The sequence below is a fragment of the Bufo bufo genome, chromosome 11, assembly GCF_905171765.1.
Source record: "Bufo bufo chromosome 11, aBufBuf1.1, whole genome shotgun sequence".
Taxonomy (NCBI): domain Eukaryota; kingdom Metazoa; phylum Chordata; class Amphibia; order Anura; family Bufonidae; genus Bufo; species Bufo bufo.
The window spans coordinates 71,140,096-71,159,496 of record NC_053399.1 but is presented as its reverse complement, the minus strand read 5'-3'; the positions used below and the strand labels follow the sequence as shown (position 1 = coordinate 71,159,496).

At 42.4% G+C, this 19,401-nt stretch overlaps 1 protein-coding gene across 2 annotated transcripts in view; it reads left to right on the top strand.

Moving 5' to 3' along the window:
- TMEM87A (transmembrane protein 87A) overlaps positions 1-19,401 on the top strand; it is a 276,779-nt gene that overhangs the window by 71,939 nt on the left and 185,439 nt on the right. For both annotated transcript variants that reach the window (XM_040412084.1, XM_040412083.1), the window contains exon 7: positions 15,229-15,391. In XM_040412084.1, coding sequence (XP_040268018.1) covers positions 15,229-15,391 — 163 coding nt within the window. The remainder of the gene's footprint in view (positions 1-15,228; positions 15,392-19,401) is intronic.

The following is a 19,401-nucleotide window of genomic DNA, read 5'->3' as shown; positions in this document are numbered from 1 at the left end:
CAAACGTATATAGGTCACAAGAAATATGGATGCTACCCGTGTTTGAGCTGCGTGAATTGTAGCTATATGCTGAAAGGGGAGAAATTCATGCACCCGGTATTGAACACCCAGTTTGAAATACGACACTTCCTTACAAGCAATAGTTCATTTGTCGTCTACCTCCTATCTTGCCCCTGCAATCTCTTCTATGTGGGAGAGACCATATGTGATGTTAAGACGAGGATGAACTATCACAGGTACTCTATTTGTCAAAAACGGAGGGACCTCCCTGTGCCCAAGCACTTTGTAGAGGCTGGACACAGGGAGAGGGACCTAAAATTCAGGGTGATTAAAAGGGGAGGTAATAGGGAGCGAATATTGAAGCAGCGTGAGATGATGTGGATTTATCGATTACGTACACTGAAGCCTGATGGCCTTAATGCAGAATGTAGATGAGATCTGTGTGGATAGGATGTGCGGGTGGCTCTTCCGGCATGGGGGATCTATTCTGTCTTGTCTGGTGTGGGAGATATACAACAGTGCTAGTTTTGATTCAACTGATGTGTATCTCCATTCTTTACATTTTGATTTTTTCAGAGATTCTGGATAAGCTTAATGGTCCTTTGTCTACTTTAGTGAGCGATACAGCTAATGGATCCGTGGATACCGCGAGTGTGGCTGGGTCCACTACCTAAAGATCAGGTGGACCCCGGTGGGTGTCTCCATGGACTTATCACATAGGGCAGGATACTAATGTGGATGTTACCCGCAAAATTTGTGTTACTATGGTGGTGGTGGAACGCTGAGATACTGGTTATAAATTATTATTGCCAGTCGGCATGAATGGTACACACCACGGTTTGGTGTATGCTAATGGGAAGGGTTTATCCCATTGGAGCAGCACCAGCGAGACCAGTGGGTGGGGGATGGCCGAGGGTGGAGCTACAGGTCTCTGGTTTGACCCCCTTACAACCAGGCGATCTGAGTTTGGTTAGGTTGCCACTGGCAATACAATGCCAACCGCCTCTATCCCTCGGCCCCCTCACCCACTGATGTGTAGCTAATGAGTCACTAATGTGGATTGTATGCATTTATGTGATGGTCCTGCTGCCCCACTGGTGTCCTCACCGGGATGTACGCATCTCGGGTTGCCATGGCCACTGGCACGCCCCCTCGACGCGGAGTGACTGGAGCCGTGTCACATGTCCTTGCTCTCCTCCCTTAGATCCCGCGCGCGCTCCTTAGTTTGGGATCATGCCAGTCGGATGTTTATTTATAAGTTCCAGCTTTCTGCAACACCATCCGTAACATTATAAACCGCCATAACCATCTTAAGCATGGATCCGGTTTCAGACTTGATTGACCGCATGCAATGTCTTTCACTGGAGGTAGCAGATCTCTGTAAAACTGTGTCTCAGTTTCAGGTGACCGGTTCTGCTTGCGTTCATGAAGTTTGTTCCGAGCCTAAAATCTCGCTTCCGGATACGTTCTCCGGGGGTAGTGAGAATTTAGTTCGCTTTAGAGAGGCTTGCAAACTCCATTTTCGCCTACTTCCCCATTCCTCTGGTGATGAGGAGCAGAGGGTGGGGATCATCTTCTCTCTGCTCAGAGATAACGCTCAGTCTTGGGCCTTTTCGCTGCCGGTCGGGGCACAGCCCCTCCGATCGATGGATTAATTTTTTGTAGCCCTTGGGCAGATATATGATGACCTGGATGGTATTGCTCTGGCTGAATCTAAACTGCGTCTTTTATGCCAGGGTAAACAGTCCGCAGAGATATATTGTTCAAAATTTCGGCGATGGGCAGCTGATACTGGTTTGAATGATGCTGCACTCTGAAGTCAATTTTGCCATGGTCTTTCGGAAAGATTGAAAGATGCATTTGATTTTCATGAGAGACCAGCCTTGTTAGAATCTGCCATGTCTCTAGCTGTTCGTATTGACAGGCGTCTTAGAGAGAGAGAGAGAGGAGACTACTCTTTCCTGTCATATTCAGTCCAAGGACATTGGGGCTGTCTCATTCAGTGCGCAGGGGTCTCAGTCTTTCTCAATCCCCTCTGAGGAGGAGGCCATGTAGCTGGGTTTACTTGCCTCTGATAGTAGAGGATTCAGCTCTCAGAGGAGGGTTTGTTTCTGTTGTGGGGGTATAACTCATTTGGCTAATGTTTGCCCCTCTAGGAGATTCATGGAGTTTTCTGAGGGTAATAAAAGAAAAGAAAAACCTCTAAAAACTTTCCATTTTCTACTATTGGCAAGGTTGATGCGGAAATTGAATGTTTGCCATTTACTTGTAGTTCCCGTTTTCTCCTACCTGCCAGGGTGGCGCTAGACAGCAAGAACATTGTTTGTGAGATTTTTGTAGATAGTGGAGCAGCTGTCAATCTCATTGATAATCAATTTGCAATAACGCATGGTTTCCAGGTATGCACTTTGGAAAAGGATGTTTTTGCTATCGATTCCGCTCCACTTTCTCAAAGATCGTTAAAGGGCATAGTTCACAATATCAGTTTGACTGTGGGTGACGCTCATGTTGATAATATGTCATGTTTCGTCTTAAGCGGATTACCTACTCCTCTAGTGTTGGAGCTACCCTGGCTCACTAAACATAACCCCACCATTGATTGGCAAGCAAGCCAAATAAATGGTTGGAGTGAGTTCTGCATAGAGAATTGCCTCACTACGTCTCTTTCAGAGGTTTCTACCAAGACTGTGCCATCTTTTTTCTCTGAAATTTCGGATGTGTTTTCCGAGAGTGGTGTCCAGGAGTTGCCCCCGCATCGGGAGTACGACTGCCCTATTAATCTCATCCCAGGCGCCAAACTGCCAAAATCACGTTTATACAATCTCTTCCAACCTGAAAGAGTTGCTATGCGTACTTATATCTCTGAGAGCCTGAGAAAGGGACACATCCAACCCTCGAAGTCACCTGTTGCCGCTGGTTTTTTTTGTTAAGAAAAAAGATGGTTCTTTAACCACTTGCCATCCGGGCCATTTGCCCCCTTCCTGACCAGGCCAAATTTTGCAAAACTGACATATCTCACTTTATGTGGTAATAACTTTGGAACGCCTTTATTTATCCAAGTCATTCAGAGATTGTTTTCTCGTGACACATTGTACTTCATGATAGTCATAAATTTGAGTCAAAATATTTCACCTTTATTTATGAAAAAATCCCAAATTTACCCAAAAATTTGAAAAATTCGCAATTTTCTAAATTTCAATTTCTCTGCTTTTAAAACAGAAAGTGATACCTCATAAAATATTTATTATTTAACATTCCCCATATGTCTACTTTATGTTGGCATCATTTTGGAAATGTCATTTTATTTTTTTAGGACGTTAGAAGGCTTAGAAGTTTAGAAGCAATTCTTCAAATTTTTAAGAAAATTGCCAAAACCCACTTTTTAAGGACCAGTTCAGGTATGAAGTCACTTTGTGGGGCCTACATAGTGGATACCCCCATAAATGACCCCATTGTAGAAACTACACCCCTCAAGGTATTCAAAACCGATTTTACAAACTTTGTTAACCCTTTAGGCGTTCCACAAGAATTAAAGGAAAATAGAGATCAAATTTTTAAATTTCACTTTTTTGGCAGATTTTCCATTTTAATCAATTTTTTTCTTTAACACATCGATGGTTAACAGCCAAACAAAACTCAATATTTATTACCCAGATTCTGCGGTTTACAGAAACACCCCACATGTGGTCATAAACTGCTGTATGGGCACACGGCAGGGCGCAGAAGAAAAGGAACTCCACATGGTTTTTAGATGCCATGTCCCATTTGAAGCCCCCTGATGCACCCTTACAGTAGAAACTCCCAAGAAGTGACCCCATTTTGGAAACTAGGGGATAAGGTGCCAGTTTTATTAGTACTATTTTTGGGTACATATGATTTTTTGATCATTCATTATAACACTTTATGGGGAAAGGTGACCAAAAAATTGGTTGTTTTAGCACAGTTTCTATTTATTTATTTTTACAGCGTTCACCTGAGGGGTTCAGTCAAGTGACATTTTTATAGAGCAGATTGTTACGGATGTGGCGATACCTAATATGTATACTTTTTCTCATTTATTAAAGTTTTACACAATAATAGCATTTTTGAAACAAAAAAATTATGTTTTAATGTGTCCATGTTCTGAGAGCTATAGTTTTTTTATTTTTTGAGAGATTTTCTTATGTAGGGGCTCATTTTTTGCGGGATGAGGTGACTGTTTTATTGGTACTATTTTGTGGGACATACGCATTTTTTGATCACTTGGTGTTGCACCTTTTGTGATGCAAGGTGACAAAAATTGCTTGTTTTGACACAGTTTTTTTTTTTTTTTTTTTTTTACGGTGTTCACCCGAGGGGTTAGGTCATGTGATATTTTTATAGAGCTGGTTTTTGCGGACGCGGCAATACCTAATATGTATACTTTTTTTTATTTGTTTCACTTTAACACAATAGCATTTTTGAAACCAAAAAAATGATGTTTTAGTGTCTTCATGTTCTAAGAGCTATAGTTTTTTTTATTTTTTAAAAGATTTTCTTATGTAGGGGCTCATTTTTGGCGGGATGAGGTGACGGTTTTATTGGTACTATTTTGTGGGACATACGCGTTTTTGATCACTTTTTTTTACATGTGAAACTTTATTTTATTTTATTTTATTTTTTCAACCCTTTATTTTTTTATTTTTTTTTACACTTTTTGTCCACCATAAGGTCATACAAGACCTCTGGGGGACATTTGCTTCACTTTTTCTTTTTTTTTTTCACAGTTGATTTCTCCTGTAACTGGGGCTGACATAGTAGCCCCAGTTACAGGACAAATGAACCCCTAGAGAGGCTGTACAGCAGCAATCCAGCGCTGTACAGCCTCAGAGCAGGGCTGATCGAGGTCTCTGAGAGACCTCACACAGCTCCTGCACACTCCGGTCGCGGCGGTCACATGACCGCCGGGCCGGAACAGGAAGCGCACAGCGCTTCCTTCTCTGCAGACACAGCGCTCGGTGAGCGCTGTGTCTGCAGCGATCGTGAAGGCAGGGACACCTGGGAACTGTCCCTGCCTTGTCTTAGGGTTGCCCTGCTGTCACTGACAGCGGGCAACCCGATCAGCAGCTGCACGATTAGCGTGCAGCTGCTATTTCTGACAGGACGTTCTAAAACGTGCTGTCAGAAATAGACGTCCACCCATAGGACGTTTATAGTCTATGGGCGGACGTGAAGCGGTTAAGACCTTTTCTGGATTTCAGGGAGCTGAACCGTATCACGATTCGTGACCCATATCCGCTTCCTCTGATCCCGGACCTGTTTTAACCAGGTTGTTGGGGCTAATAACAGTTCCAGGTATTTGCTAAGAAGCATTTAAACTAGGAAAGGGGGGCAAAAGAGTGATTATCCAGCAGTCCAACTGCCCCCCGGAACAATGCCAGAAGAGGCCAGTAGCACAAAGGTTAAGAAATGACAAGCTCAGAGTCTTGTCTACAAATGCTCGCAGTCTAGGGAATAAGATCAATGAACTTGAGGCTATAATGGCATCTGAGAATATAGATGTAGTGGCTGTAACTGAGACGTGGTTCAAGGGGAGTAATGACTGGGATATATCAATACCAGGGTTCTCTCTATACAGGAAAGACAGAGAAGGCAAGAAGGGGGAGGGGTGGCCCTGTATGTGAAAGATAACATAAAATCTAATTTGATACAAGTTAGCGAGAACAATTTAGAGTCAGTTTGGGTTACCGTGCAGCTTGATAATCATAAGGTAACTCGTGTAGGTGTGATATATAGACCACCTAGCCAAGTCAAAGAATTTGATGATCTACTAGTTGAGGAAATAGCTAAAATGACATTGAAGGGGGAAGTTATCATTATGGGAGACTTCAATGTTCCTGATGTAAACTGGAAAACCAAAATAGCTAGTTCTGCCAGGAGTACAGATATTCTAAATTCCCTACTGGGATTATCTTTACAGCAAGTAGTGGAGGAGCCAAGCCAGAAGGAGGCTGTTTTAGATTTAGTATTCACAAATGGGAATTTGGTATCTGATATTACTGTAGGGGAAAGCTTGGGATCTAGTGATCACCATTCAGTGTGGTTTACTATAAGTACAGTGACTGAGTCACACCACACAAAAACAAAAGTTTTAGATTTTAGAAAAACAGACTTTTCTAAAATTAGATTAGTGGTATACAAGTCCCTATCAGACTGGAACAGTTTCATTGGAGTCCAGGAGAAATGGGACTACTTAAAAGTGGCACTATTGAAGGCAACAGAAAATTGCATTAGGCTTGTCAGTAAAAGCAAAAAAAGGAAGAGACCACTGTGGTACTCAGCAGAAGTGGCCAAAATCATTAAAAACAAAAAGATAGCATTTAGGAATTAAAAAAAAAAAAAAAAACTAGGATGACAGACATATTTATAAGATTAGGCAGAGAGAGGCCAAACAAGTTATAAGAGCTTCCAAAGCGCAGGCAGAAGAGAAATTAGCTCAGTCAGGGGAAAAAGGCGAGAAGGCATTCTTCAGATACATAAATGAAAAAAGGAAACTAAAACAAGGAGTTACCAAATTAAAAACAAAAGAAGGAAGGTATATGGAAGAAGATAAAGAACTAGCTGACTGCCTCAATGAATATTTCTGTTCAGTTTTTACAAAGGAAAATGAAGGAGAAGGACCTCAGTTAGGAAAGAAGACTAATGAATCTTTTGATGCATGTGTCTTTACAGAGGAAGAGGTTCTAAGTCAGCTGTCTAAAATTAATACAAATAAGTCACAGGGGCCTGATGGGATACACCCAAAGCTATTAAAAGAGCTCAGCGGTGAACTAGCAAAACCATTAACAGATTTATTTAACCAATCACTAGCAACAGGAGTCGTCCCAGAAGATTGGAAATTAGCAAATGTTGTGCCCATTCACAAGAAAGGTAGTATGGAGGAATCGGGCAACTATAGGCCAGTAAGCCTGACATCAATAGTGGGGAAATTAATGGAAACTATACTTAAGGAGAGGATTGTGGAACATCTAAAATCCCATGGATTGAAAGATGAAAAACAGCATGGGTTTACTTCAGGGAGATCATGTCAAACTAATCTTATACATTTTTTTTGATTGGGTGACTAAAATAATAGATGGAGGAGGTGCAGTAGACATCGCTTATCTAGACTTTAGTAAGGCTTTTGATACTGTCCCACATAGAAAGCTTATCAATAAAGTGCAGTCTTTGGGCTTGGACTCCCATATTGTTGAATGGATTAGGCAGTGGCTGAGGGACAGGCAACAGAGGGTTGTAGTCAATGGAGTATATTCAGACCAAGGTCTTGTTACCAGTGGGGTACCTAAAGGATCTGTTCTGGGACCCATATTGTTTAATATCTTTATCAGCGAAATTGCAGAAGGCCTCGATGGTAAGGTGTGTCTTTTTGCTGATGACACAAAGATTTGTAACAGGGTTGATGTTCCTGGAGGGATACACCAAATGGAAAAGGACTTAGGAAAACTAGAGGAATGGTCAAAAATATGGCAACTAAAATTTAATGTTGATAAGTGCAAGATAATGCACCTGGGACGTAAAAACCCAAGAGCAGAATATAAAATCAGTGATGCAGTCCTAACCTCAGTATCTGAGGAAAGGGATTTAGGGGTCATTATTTCAGAAGACTTAAAGGTAGGCAGACAATGTCATAGAGCCGCAGGAAATGCTAGCAGAATGCTTGGGTGTATAGGGAGAGGAATTACCAGTAGAAAGAGGGAGGTGCTCATGCCGCTCTACAGAGCACTAGTGAGACCTCATTTGGAGTATTGTGCTCAGTACTGGAGACCATATCTCCAGAAGGATATTGATACTTTGGAGAGAGTTCAGAGAAGAGCTACTAAACTGGTACATGGATTGCAGGATAAAACTTACCAGGAAAGATTAAAGGACCTTAACATGTATAGCTTGGAAGAAAGACGAGACAGAGGGGATATGATAGAAACTTTTAAATACATAAAGGGAATCAACAAGGTAAAAGAGGAGAGAATATTTAAAAGAAGAAAAACTGCTACAAGAGGACATAGTTTTAAATTAGAGGGGCAAAGGTTTAAAAGTAATATCAGGAAGTATTACTTTACTGAGAGAGTAGTGGATGCATGGAATAGCCTTCCTGCAGAAGTGGTAGCTGCAAATACAGTGGAGGAGTATAAGCATGCATGGGATAGGCATAAGGCCATCCTTCATATAAGATAGGGCCAGGGGCTATCAATAGTATTTAGTATATTGGGCAGACTAGATGGGCCAAATGGTTCTTATCTGCCGACACATTCTATGTTTCTAAGGTTTTTTCTAAGTTGGATTTAAGAGGGGCATACAACCTAGTCAGGGAAGGGGACGAATGGAAGACGGCCTTCAATACCCCTGAGGGTCATTTCGAGAATTTTGGTTATGCCCTTTGGTTTGATGAATGCTCCTGCCGTCTTCGAACATTTTGTGTACAGCATTTTTCATCATTTAATGGGGAAATTTGCACTGGTGTATCTGGATGACATATTTTGATTTTTTTTTTTCTCCTGATTTCAAGACTCATCGAGACCACCTACGTCAGGTCTTGCTGATTCTGCGGGATAATAAATTGTACGTTAAACTGGAAAAAAGTGTGTTTGCGGCTCCGGAGATTCAATTTCTTGGTTTTCTTCTCTCCGCTTCTGGTTTTCGCATGGACCCTGAGAAGGTCAGCGCTGTGCTTGATTGGGAGCTTCCTGAGAATCAGAAGGCGCTGATGCGGTTTTTGGGTTTTGCCAATTATTACAGAAATTTCATTTTGAATTATTCCTCTGTTGTTAAGCCACTCACTGATATGACTAAAAAGGGAGTAGATTTTTCTTCATGGTCGGTAGATGCGCTTAAAGCCTTTTCTAGTATCAAAGAGCGTTTTGCTTCCGCTCCCATTTTGGTAAAACCTGATGTCTCTCTACCTTTTATTGTTGAGGTGGATGCTTCTGAGGTGGGTGTGGGTGCGGTCTTATCTCAGGGTCCCTCTCCTGCCCAATGGCGACCATGTGCCTTTTTCTCAAGGAAACTCTCCTCTGCAGAGAGAAATTACGATGTGGGAGATAGGGAGTTGTTGGCCATCAAATTAGCTTTTGAGGAATGGCGCCATTGGTTAAAGGGAGCCAGACACCGTATTACCGTGTTTACCGACCATAAGAATCTTGCCTACTTGGAATCGGCCAAGCGTCTGAACCCGAGGCAGGCCAGATGGTCTTTGTTCTTTTCTAAGTTTAATTTTGTTTTCAAGTTCCGCCCTGGGGTTAAAAATGTGAAGGCGGATGCCCTGTCACGTTGTTTTCCGGGAGGGGGGAACTTTGAAGATCCGAGTCCCATTTTGGCTGAAGGGGTGGTCGTCTCTGCTCTTTATCCTGATTTGGAGGCAGAGGTTCAGGCAGAGGCTCCTGATCTTTGTCCCCCTGGGAGGTTGTTTGTGCCTCTCGCTTTACGACACAAGGTTTTTAAGGAGCACCACGATACTGTCCTTGCTGGGTACCCGGGGAGCAGAGCCACAGTGGATCTCATTGCTCGGAGATTCTGGTGGCCGGCTCTTCGTAAGACGGTTGAGGGTTTTATGGCAGCCTGCGCTCGTGCCAAGGTCCCTCATTCACGACCATCGGGTTCTCTCCTCTCATTACCCATTCCTTCCCGTCCTTGGACGCATCTGTCCATGGACTTCATTACGGACCTGCCTCGTTCCTCGGGGAAGACTGTGATTCTGGTAGTAGTGGACCGTTTTAGCAAAATGGCGCATTTCATTCCCTTTCCTGGGTTACCCAATGCTAAGACTCTGGCGCAAGCGTTTGTTGATCACATTGTTAAATTGCATGACATTCCTTCAGACATCGTTTCTGATAGGGGCACGCAATTTGTTTCCAGATTCTGGAAGGCCTTCTGTTCTCGCGTCAATCAGAATCTGGAGACATATCTGCGCTGTTTTGTGGCGGAGAATCAGGAGGATTGGTGTTCTTTTTTTGTCCCTTGCTGAGTTTGCTTTAAATAACCGTCGCCAGGAGTCCTCTGATAAGTCAGTTTGGGACATTCTCTGGAGAGGGGTCTTCTGGTTTACCTGATGAGGAGAGATTTTCCTCGTCTTTGTCATTTATTTGGCAAAAGATTCAGGGTAATCTGAAGAGGATGAGTGAGAGATTTAAGTGTATGGCGGATAAGAGACGTGTGCCTGGTCCGGACCTGAATGTGGGGGATCTGGTGTGGTTGTCTACAGAGAATATCAAACTGAAGGTTCCCTCCTGGAAGTTGGGTCCTAGGTTTATTGGGCCTTACAAGATCTTGTCCGTCATCAATCCCGTTGCCTTCCGTCTTGATCTTCCTCAGACTTGGAAGATCCATAATGTTTTTCACAGGTCCCTATTAAAAACTTATGTTCAACCCACTGTACCCTCCTCTTTGCCTCCTCCTCCGATTGTTGTTGATGGTAATCTTGAATTTCAGGTCTCTAAGATTGTGGATTCTCGCATTATCCGCTGTTCTCTTCAGTACCTCGTTCATTGGGAGGGTTATGGTCCTGAGGAGAGGATGTGGGTCCCAGTGGCGGACATTAAGGCCACTCGTCTCATCAGGGCTTTCCATGGGTCTCATCCTGAGAAGGTGGGCTCTGAGTGTCCGGAGTCCACCCGTATAGGGAGGGGTACTGTCACCGCCTGCTCTGTGAGAAGGTCTGTTAGACGTTCTTCGCTACCTCTTGCATGACTTTCTTTGTTTTGGTTTCACTTTGTCATCTCCTTTCTTTCTCCCAGCTGTCACCTATTTGCACTGATTGTCTCCCTTCATATTCCCTCCCATACTGCCTCACTTTGCGATTTATACTTCTTCCTGGATGTTCACTGCTGGAGGCTGCTTCTCCTGATTCCTCAGATAAGTCTGTTTCCTTTATTTGCTTTTCCTTGCTGGCTTGATTGTAGGTGACCCTGACTCCGTCCGTATTAAGTGCAGGGAGCCGGTGGTCGTGTCCCCTCACTATTATAGGGTTTTCAGGTGTCATATAGTATAAGGTACGTGGGCATGCACTTGTCTACCATAAAGACCTTTGCATGGGCATAGCAGTCAGGGAGAGCTTTAGGGGTTTTATAGGGCTCCCCAATATGCTCCTTAGTTTGGGATCAAGCCAGATGTTTAATTTATAAGTTCCAGCTTTCTGCAACACCATTCGTGACACTAATCTCTTCTCCACAAGTGGGCTTTGTAAAGGGACGGTCGGCGGTTACCAATATAAGGCGGGTATTTGCAGTGCTAGATGAGGTCAAAATGAGACTGACAGCATCCTCAGCCATGCTAACCATTGACGCAGAAAAGGCGTTTGATAATATAGGCTGGGGATGAATAGGAAAAGTGTTGGACAAGATAGGTCCTAAATGGTCCCCTTAATCCTATTTGGCCCTTAATTTGAACCCACAGGCCCGAATAAACATTCCAGGTTTCCTTTCACTGACCTTCACAGTGCAGAAAAGGACACGGCAGGTATGCCCCTTATCGCCATTATTATTTAATTTAGCATTAGAGCCTCTCGTGCGCTTTCTTCGTGAAAAGCAAGATTTTGAGGGGATAAGGGTAGGATTGGGAGAGATAAAGCATGCCCTTATCGCAGATGACCTTCTAATTTTTCATGAGAATCCACGGAGAGATTTTCCTATTCTCTTATAACACTTGCAGCAATATGGACAAGCGTCCGGATAAACGCAAGCAAAAGCAAAATGATGTTCCCAACGCTGGGAAAAGACGCTATAAGCATAGATAAACCACATTTACCAGTAAAAGTGGCTAAATCATATATACAGTATCTGGGAATTAATGTGGGAAGGACTCCAGAGTCCATATACAATCTCAACTACCCACCATTGATTCAAAAGATAGTTCATGATGTGGAGAGTTGGATACACCTTCCGCTCTCTCTCGTGGGGAGCAGTTACCTACTAAAGATGATTAGCTTTGCTAGATTGTTGTATCCCATGCAGATTATCCCGTTGCTACTCAAACACTCGGACGTCAGTAACCTAGAAACAGCATTTAGATATTTCATTTGGAGAGGTTGCCGCCTGAGAATATCACTACAAAAGTTATAGCTTGCAAGAGAGGAAGGAGGGATTGATTTCCCTGACATACGGAAATGTAATCTGGCAAGCAATCTCTGACACTGTATAGATTGGATATCCCAGTCTAGTCATTACTTTAACTATGAGGTAGAATTTCATTTTGCCCAGCCATGATCTTTAGCTGCTCTATTTCATACAAAATACTCCAGCGTTTACCTCCTCTAATGAAAAAGAGTTTACTTATACAAGAGACAGTGTCAACCTGGAATGCAGTTCGGAGGAACTATGGTCTATCCTTTTCACTGTCCAAACACATGTCCATCTGGGTTCACCCTGAATTCAAAGAGGGAATGCAAAATAAAGAATTTGCAGAGTGGCGGAATAAGGGAATTAGGACAGTACGGGGCCTGTTGCATTATTCAGGCGGTAGATACCTTTCTTTTCAAGAAGTCTGCTCCACATATGGACTGACTTCAACCCATTTTTTGGCTTACCTGCAGGTCATGACCTTTTTGAGATCGCGACTAAGGGACCTATATAAAGAATTCCTTTCAAACCAGTTTGATCTCCGGAGACAGACAAACAATACCCCTCTATCCTTATCAGATCTTTTGTATAAACTACAAAAGGCCTGCTCAGAAATCCATACAGATCAACAACATGGTTTATAAAGGAACAGATGAAGGGTACGTTGGGGGAAATTAGATCCTGACAATGGGGTACAAAACAGTAAGCCAAATTAGGGGATCTCTACCATGAAGGAAAACAAACATGATGTTACGAGAGAAGGGGACTAATTACAGGTGACAGGGGTAAGGGGGGGGGGGGGGGGGGTATTTACATTACATTCTATTTACTGTACTTGCTTTATTCTGTGCTATGTCTATTTTCATGTATCTAAATAAGACATCAAGGTACTGTAATGACTGAGCAATGATGTATTTTGTTACTGTATCGAAATAAAATAAAGTTTTGTTTAAAAAAATAAAAATAGGCACAGGTCAGTTGTGCCACAAAGGGAACGCTGTAGGGACAAAACCCGTAAAACTGTGGAGAACATGCATTGTTTCCAATTCCACCCCATTTGGAATATATCTCCCTCTTCCCACTACATGGTGTGCCATATTAAATGATGGCATTAGAAAGAAACTTGCCCCGCAAAAAGTGCCATATGCATATCTGAAGGCTCCAGGAAGACAGGGAAGAAAAAAACGAAAATGATGGTATCCTAAGGGGGAAAAAAAAAGTTGTATCTATCCTGTTTACTTTCTTTCCTTTTATGATCCATTCTTGCTTTTGTCTTCGAAAACTGCATGCAGAAACCTGACCATTTGGCCATACCCTTACAAACATTTGTAATAGAATGGGTCGTTTTAAAGAGCTCACTGCGGATCATTTATTAAAGTCTAAATCTGGTGTAAATAGTCATAAAGGACATTTTTACAACCATTTTAATGCCTGTGCAACAATATTTTTGTTTTTTACGCCAACATGCACTCCTCATCAGAAATTAGCCGTATACCACATCAGCACAGGGGAGACAACCAAGACGGGCATAAAAAACTGTTTTAGTAACTGTCCCCCACTAGAGCAAAGTGCAAACATTTAGGCACCAGAGCAACCCAGTCATGAAGGGAGAGGCCACACAAAGTTTGAGTGTGATTTGCAGAGTTCTGAGGCTCATAGTGCCTAAAAGTCGCCAATGCTCTGCTTACTACTCTGCTGATTAACCGCAAAGTTCCAAACCTCCTCTGGCATTAACATCAACACAAAAACTGTGCTGTAGGCAAGCCTTAAATCAGCAAACACAATTCCACGTGTCGGATCGAGTGGGGTATAGAATGTCACCGCTAGACTGGAGCTTCTCTATCTGGCAGTCTGGCGTTTGGAGAATGTTACTTGGCTGACTGCAATGCAAAATTTGGCCTAAGCCAATCCCTGAAAAACATCCCCATTGCATTGTCCCTCTTCCACAAAATTGTAAAGTGTGGTGGATGACGAGTAATGCCATGGGGTTGTTTTTCAGGGATTGATCTAGGCCCCTGAGTTTCAGTGAAGGGAAGTAATGATGCTTCAGCTTCACAAGACATTTTGGACAATTACATGCTTCCAACTTTGTGGGAACAATTTGGGAAAGGCCCAAATTCCCTTTTGGATGAAAGGACAAAATTTCCACAGATGCATTCCAAAATCTTTTAGAAAGCCTTTTCAGGGGGAAGCTGCAAAGGGGGTGGCCAACTCCATATGAATGCTTATAGATTTAGAATAGGAGATGTGTAGGTGTTTGTATGTGTGAAGACCTTTTGTGGTCAAGCTTTTAGGAGAAGCTAATCTCAGTTTATTATTCTAATGAAAATGGATGAGCTGATATCCGTTTGAGTCCCATACTAATGAATGTAAAAAAATATGTATAATTTTTTGTGTACGTTAAACGTATGACAAAAAGTGATTTGAGCCCACCCTAAGCTGTGCTTATCTGTCACTTGGACCAAGAAGTGACAGAACTTCAAGCCAGTGTTTGCTTGTTTTTTGTGGTCCATTTGGGCAGTTACTATGAACCCATAAATGTATATACTCCAAGTGAAAGGATGAGACAATTCTTCCTGTTGCTGCCACACAAGAAAAAAAGTCTCAAGATGGTGGTATACAAAAGTTTTATTCCAAAAGCAGCACATAGCGTTTTTAATGCTAAAAGACTGAGTTATACCTCAGCCCACATGTGATGTTGCTATAAATTTTTTGTCTTGAAGTTATGCTATGAAGTTTTAACATGTTTATTGTGAAATAATTCTGGAGCAACTTTTCAAAGAAATTTCTTTTATCCCATTTCTGTGTTACTCCTTTTTAGAAATTTCACAATAAAGCGCTAGGTGTCACTACCCCCGACATTGTCCACACTGCATTGACTGTGCTATACTGTGTAGGGACTCTCCTTTTACAAGAGTAAGGTAACACTATGTTATCGGTTTAGTCATAAATATTTAGGAGGAATTACATAGGAACATCCATTGCAGAGCTGTGGCAAATGATGCTCCAGAATTATTTACCGATAAAAACATTTAAGATGGTGGTCTCCTTTAGGTGTATGCAATCAGCTATGCAGTGTCATTTTCCTTTTCTGGCATATGTTGATATGACTGTCCCTTTTATCTGGAATGTTTTTAGACCGATTCCACTTTTCTTGATTTAGGTACCAAATGCAGCAGTGAAGACATGGCAAGATGGGCCATACCTCTTTATTATGCAAGTGAATTTTTCAGCACCTTTAACACAGGACGGTGTTCCCAACACAAAGAACGAAGTGCCTGAAGTTTCTACTGTATCTGCTAGTTCCACTGACTTGCCTTTGACCAGTAAGAGTGCCTTTTTATATTCGCTGCAGATACAAAAGTAAATAGACTCTTACAGCTATGAAACAGAAGGTTAAAGTCCTCATCCAAAGTTACTACTACTTAACCCCTTACGGACACATGACGTACCAGTACGTCATGTGTTGTTCCGATCACCGCCACCCGGCGGGTGGTGATTGGAACAAGGTGCCTGCTCAAATCATTGAGCAGGCACCTCGGCTAAATGCGCAGGGGAGTCCCGTGACCCTCCCCCCCCCCCCCCCCCCCCCCCCCCACCCCGTGTCGGCGATCACCGCAAACCGCAGGTCAATTCAGACCTGAGGTTAGCAGCTTGTTATGGTGCGGGCGGCGGCGGTAGCAGTGCCATCGGGTCCCCATGGGGCTGTGGGGAGGACCCGATGGCATGGAAGGCAGCGCGATGCCTTCCTGAGGCATCTGCACTGCCTTCCGGTGAAGAGCCTGTGAGATCCACCCCCCTGGATCTCACAGGCCCCGGAAGCTGTATGAGTAATACACACAGTATTACTCATACAGCTAATGCATTCCAATACAGAAGTATTGGAATGCATTGTAAAGGAATATACCCCCAAAAGTTCAAGTCCCAAAGTGGGACAAAAAATAAAGTGGAAAAAAAATGTGAAAAAATAAAGTTTCCCCCCCCAAAAATTAAAAGTTTCAAGTAAAAATAAACAAAAATATCATTTTCCCTAAATAAAGTTAAAAAAAAAATGGTAAAAAATAGGGGGGGGGGGGAAAGGGAGTATACATGTTAGGTATTGCCGCGTCCGTATCGACCGGCTCTATAAACATATCACATGACCTAACTGCTCAGATGAACACTATAAAAAATAAAAACTGTGCTAAATAAACAATTTTTTTTGTCACCTTACATCACAAAAAGTACAACAGCAAGCGAACAAAAAGGCGTTTGCTCACCAAAATAGTACCAATCTAACAGTCGCCTCATCCCGCAAAAAATGAGTCCCTACCTGAGACAATCGACCAAAAAGTAAAAAAACTATGGCTCAGAATATGGAGACACTAAAACATCATTTTTTTGGTTTGAAAAAAGCGGTTATTGTGTAAAACTAGATTAGAGGCGGTGCGGAGAGGAAGAGGAAAGGGAAACCCTTCGCACACGTTTAAAGAAAGAGAAAACACATACTAGGCGCCAAATCCCTTAGTCACTATTCGTGATAAGAATTCTATTTTAGTTATTTTTAGTATGTATAAAAAAGAGACTTTCACCTGGGTCTAATCGGGCATAAGAGCTTAAAGTTTTTAAGAAAACAACAACCACAACAATCCCTCCAGTGGTGATGTTACAAAGTGGAGATTGTAAAATCAAATGCACTCACTTCACAGGGCGGGTAGTCACCAGGATAAACTCAAGACACCTGGGACTTCTTTCCCCCCCGGCCAGGGTCGCAAGTAGAAATATAAATAACTGAACGCAGCCTACACAAGTGGCTTCTGCTCAATCACTTTAATAATACGTGGCTCAACGCGTTTCGAGGGTCTGAAGCCCTCTTCTTCAGGAGGAATAAAGGAGTTTAGTTACAACAGAGAAAAACAAAAATGCTAAATGAATAAATAGCTAAAAAAAGTAGCATAAATATACAAAATTATGTGTGTATATATATATATATATATATATATATATATATATATATAATATTTATATTCATTCATTGGTGTAAAAGAATAAATAATAAAAAATAATAAATAATAAAAGTATGTATACAATATGATATATAATATAATATAGGGCTTACTAATAATACATACGGATAAAGAGTCAATAAAATAAATGAACTTACTATCAGCATTAGAGATTTTGTAATAGGATAAATTGTCACAATAGTTTTTGAATAAAGAGCATATGTGAAATAAGGAAGTGACTTGTTAAAAATACCTTTAATAAATAATCAAATGGGTATAGGTATAAATATACCAACTGTGAAAGAACTACGTTGGCTGAGAACACTCAGTAAGGGAGTAGTAGTCCCTTGGACAAAAAAACATACATAATGACACGGTAAACACGAAATATTCTTAAATAGGTACGGGAAAAATAATTAATTGTAGCCCGAAGGTGTACAGGGCTAGGAACAAAACACCAACTACCCCTAGAGTCCCTAGAGGTCTGCTGTGCCCAGGGCGGCCCCCTAAAGGTGGAGGTTCCCTGTCCCCGTACCTAGTGCTAACCGGTCCCTGGAAATCCCTAGTTACAAAAGCTCCAGGATAGACAAATTAAAGAATAACAGGTGCTTTGTATGGATGTGTGTCACCGTTACTCTCTAGTAATCAAAATCTGTTGGTCACTGTTAGTTCCCAACAAAAAGATGGTCACCAGTAATCCCTGACGCGTTTCACCTAATATTAATTAGGTTCATCAGGGGGTACAATGAATTGTGGTACTTAGCTTTGCGACCAGATGTTAAGACCACAATACTTTTTTCCGCTGCTAGTCCCTAAGAAAAGGAAATGAACCTCCTTCCGCTCAGTGGTGCCTAGAAATGAGTAAATAGAGGTGTAACTTACAAAGTGGCCTGTCAGTGGCAAGCCAACAAAGCAGATCAAACGCCGCACACAAGATGCCCACACAGGACTCAAAACTGGCCCTCAGCCAGAAATACACAGCATAGTTACACACACTAGAACATTACAGTGGTTAATAGAAAGGAAGGTGTAACATTCCCATATATCTATATTACTAATCCAGACCCATAGACAAGAAAAATAATAAGGCACTGTTAGAACTTGCAGGCGGGAGAGATGGGGATTTGTCCAAGCAGAGGTCCGGCTTTAAGGGTCCAAAGGTGACCCCTGCTGAAGAGGAGTCAGCTATTTAAAGACTCGCGCCAGATGGTACTAACTTCCGGACGCTCAGGAACGAGTTCGGGCCTTTGGAGCGCACATTGGAACGCAAGTGATTGCGAGTCACTTCCGGGATCGTGGAACGCAAGATGGAGCGCATGACGAAACCGGAAGTGACGCCGCGTCAGTCACCAGAGCCCGGTGGAACGCATCAATGGAACGCAAATGCTCCACCGATGTCCACAAGCGCTGCAGGAGCCCTTTTAATAGGCCCCTCAAGGTAGGGACCAATCAAGAAACGGCTAATAGGAAGAAATAATGTTTCCCTATCCTCCAACAGAAGTCAAAAAAGAAAGGGCAAAGGGACCTTATGGAGGTTTTTCTTACACATAAATGATATAAATAATTATAGGCAAACATTTGATAATTATCAGTGTAATCTCCTAATCATTGGAAAGGAGACCGCACAGAGTTTTATAAGGATGAGGGGATCAGATAGTAGGATCACCTATATAATAAGATGCTTTACGCATCGATTAGAGCAGTTAAGAGGGCTAACATACCTAATTGATAAATAAAAAACTAGACACCGACTGAAGATACATATTAGGGACAGGGAAATTACTAGATGAAACATAATTATTTTTCAGGTGTTAATGGAGCTACAAGCTTTACAGGATCCACACCTGAAGACACCCAGGGGCTTTCGGTCCAACCAGGTGCCTTCTTTTTTGGGGCCCTCGTAATGGCTCTGGACCAGACGGTCCCGTAGGCTTCTCCCTTTACGGTAGGTCACCTGGGGGTATGCCCTGATTGCCTGCGTTAAATCTGGGTCCATTGTGAGTACTGGCCAGTGTTTTTTCAGGATAGATACTATTTCTTTGTTACTGGAGTCAAAGGTGGAAATCAGACGAATCTGACCCTCACCCAGGGTTTCTTTTTGTCTAGGTAGTAGTAGATCCTCCCTTTTTTCTTGATTCCGCATGATGAAAAGATTCTTTTAGTAGTGGCAAAGGGTAGCCTCTCTGCAGTAATCTGTTTTTTAGCTTGTTTGATTCAAAGTAAAAATTACTTCCTGAGGGGCAGTTCCTGCGAACCCGCAAGTACTGCCCCCTGGGGATACCTCTCTTGACAGCCAAGGGGTGATGACTCTCCCAGTGCAGAATGCTGTTAGTTGGCGTTGGTTTACGGAA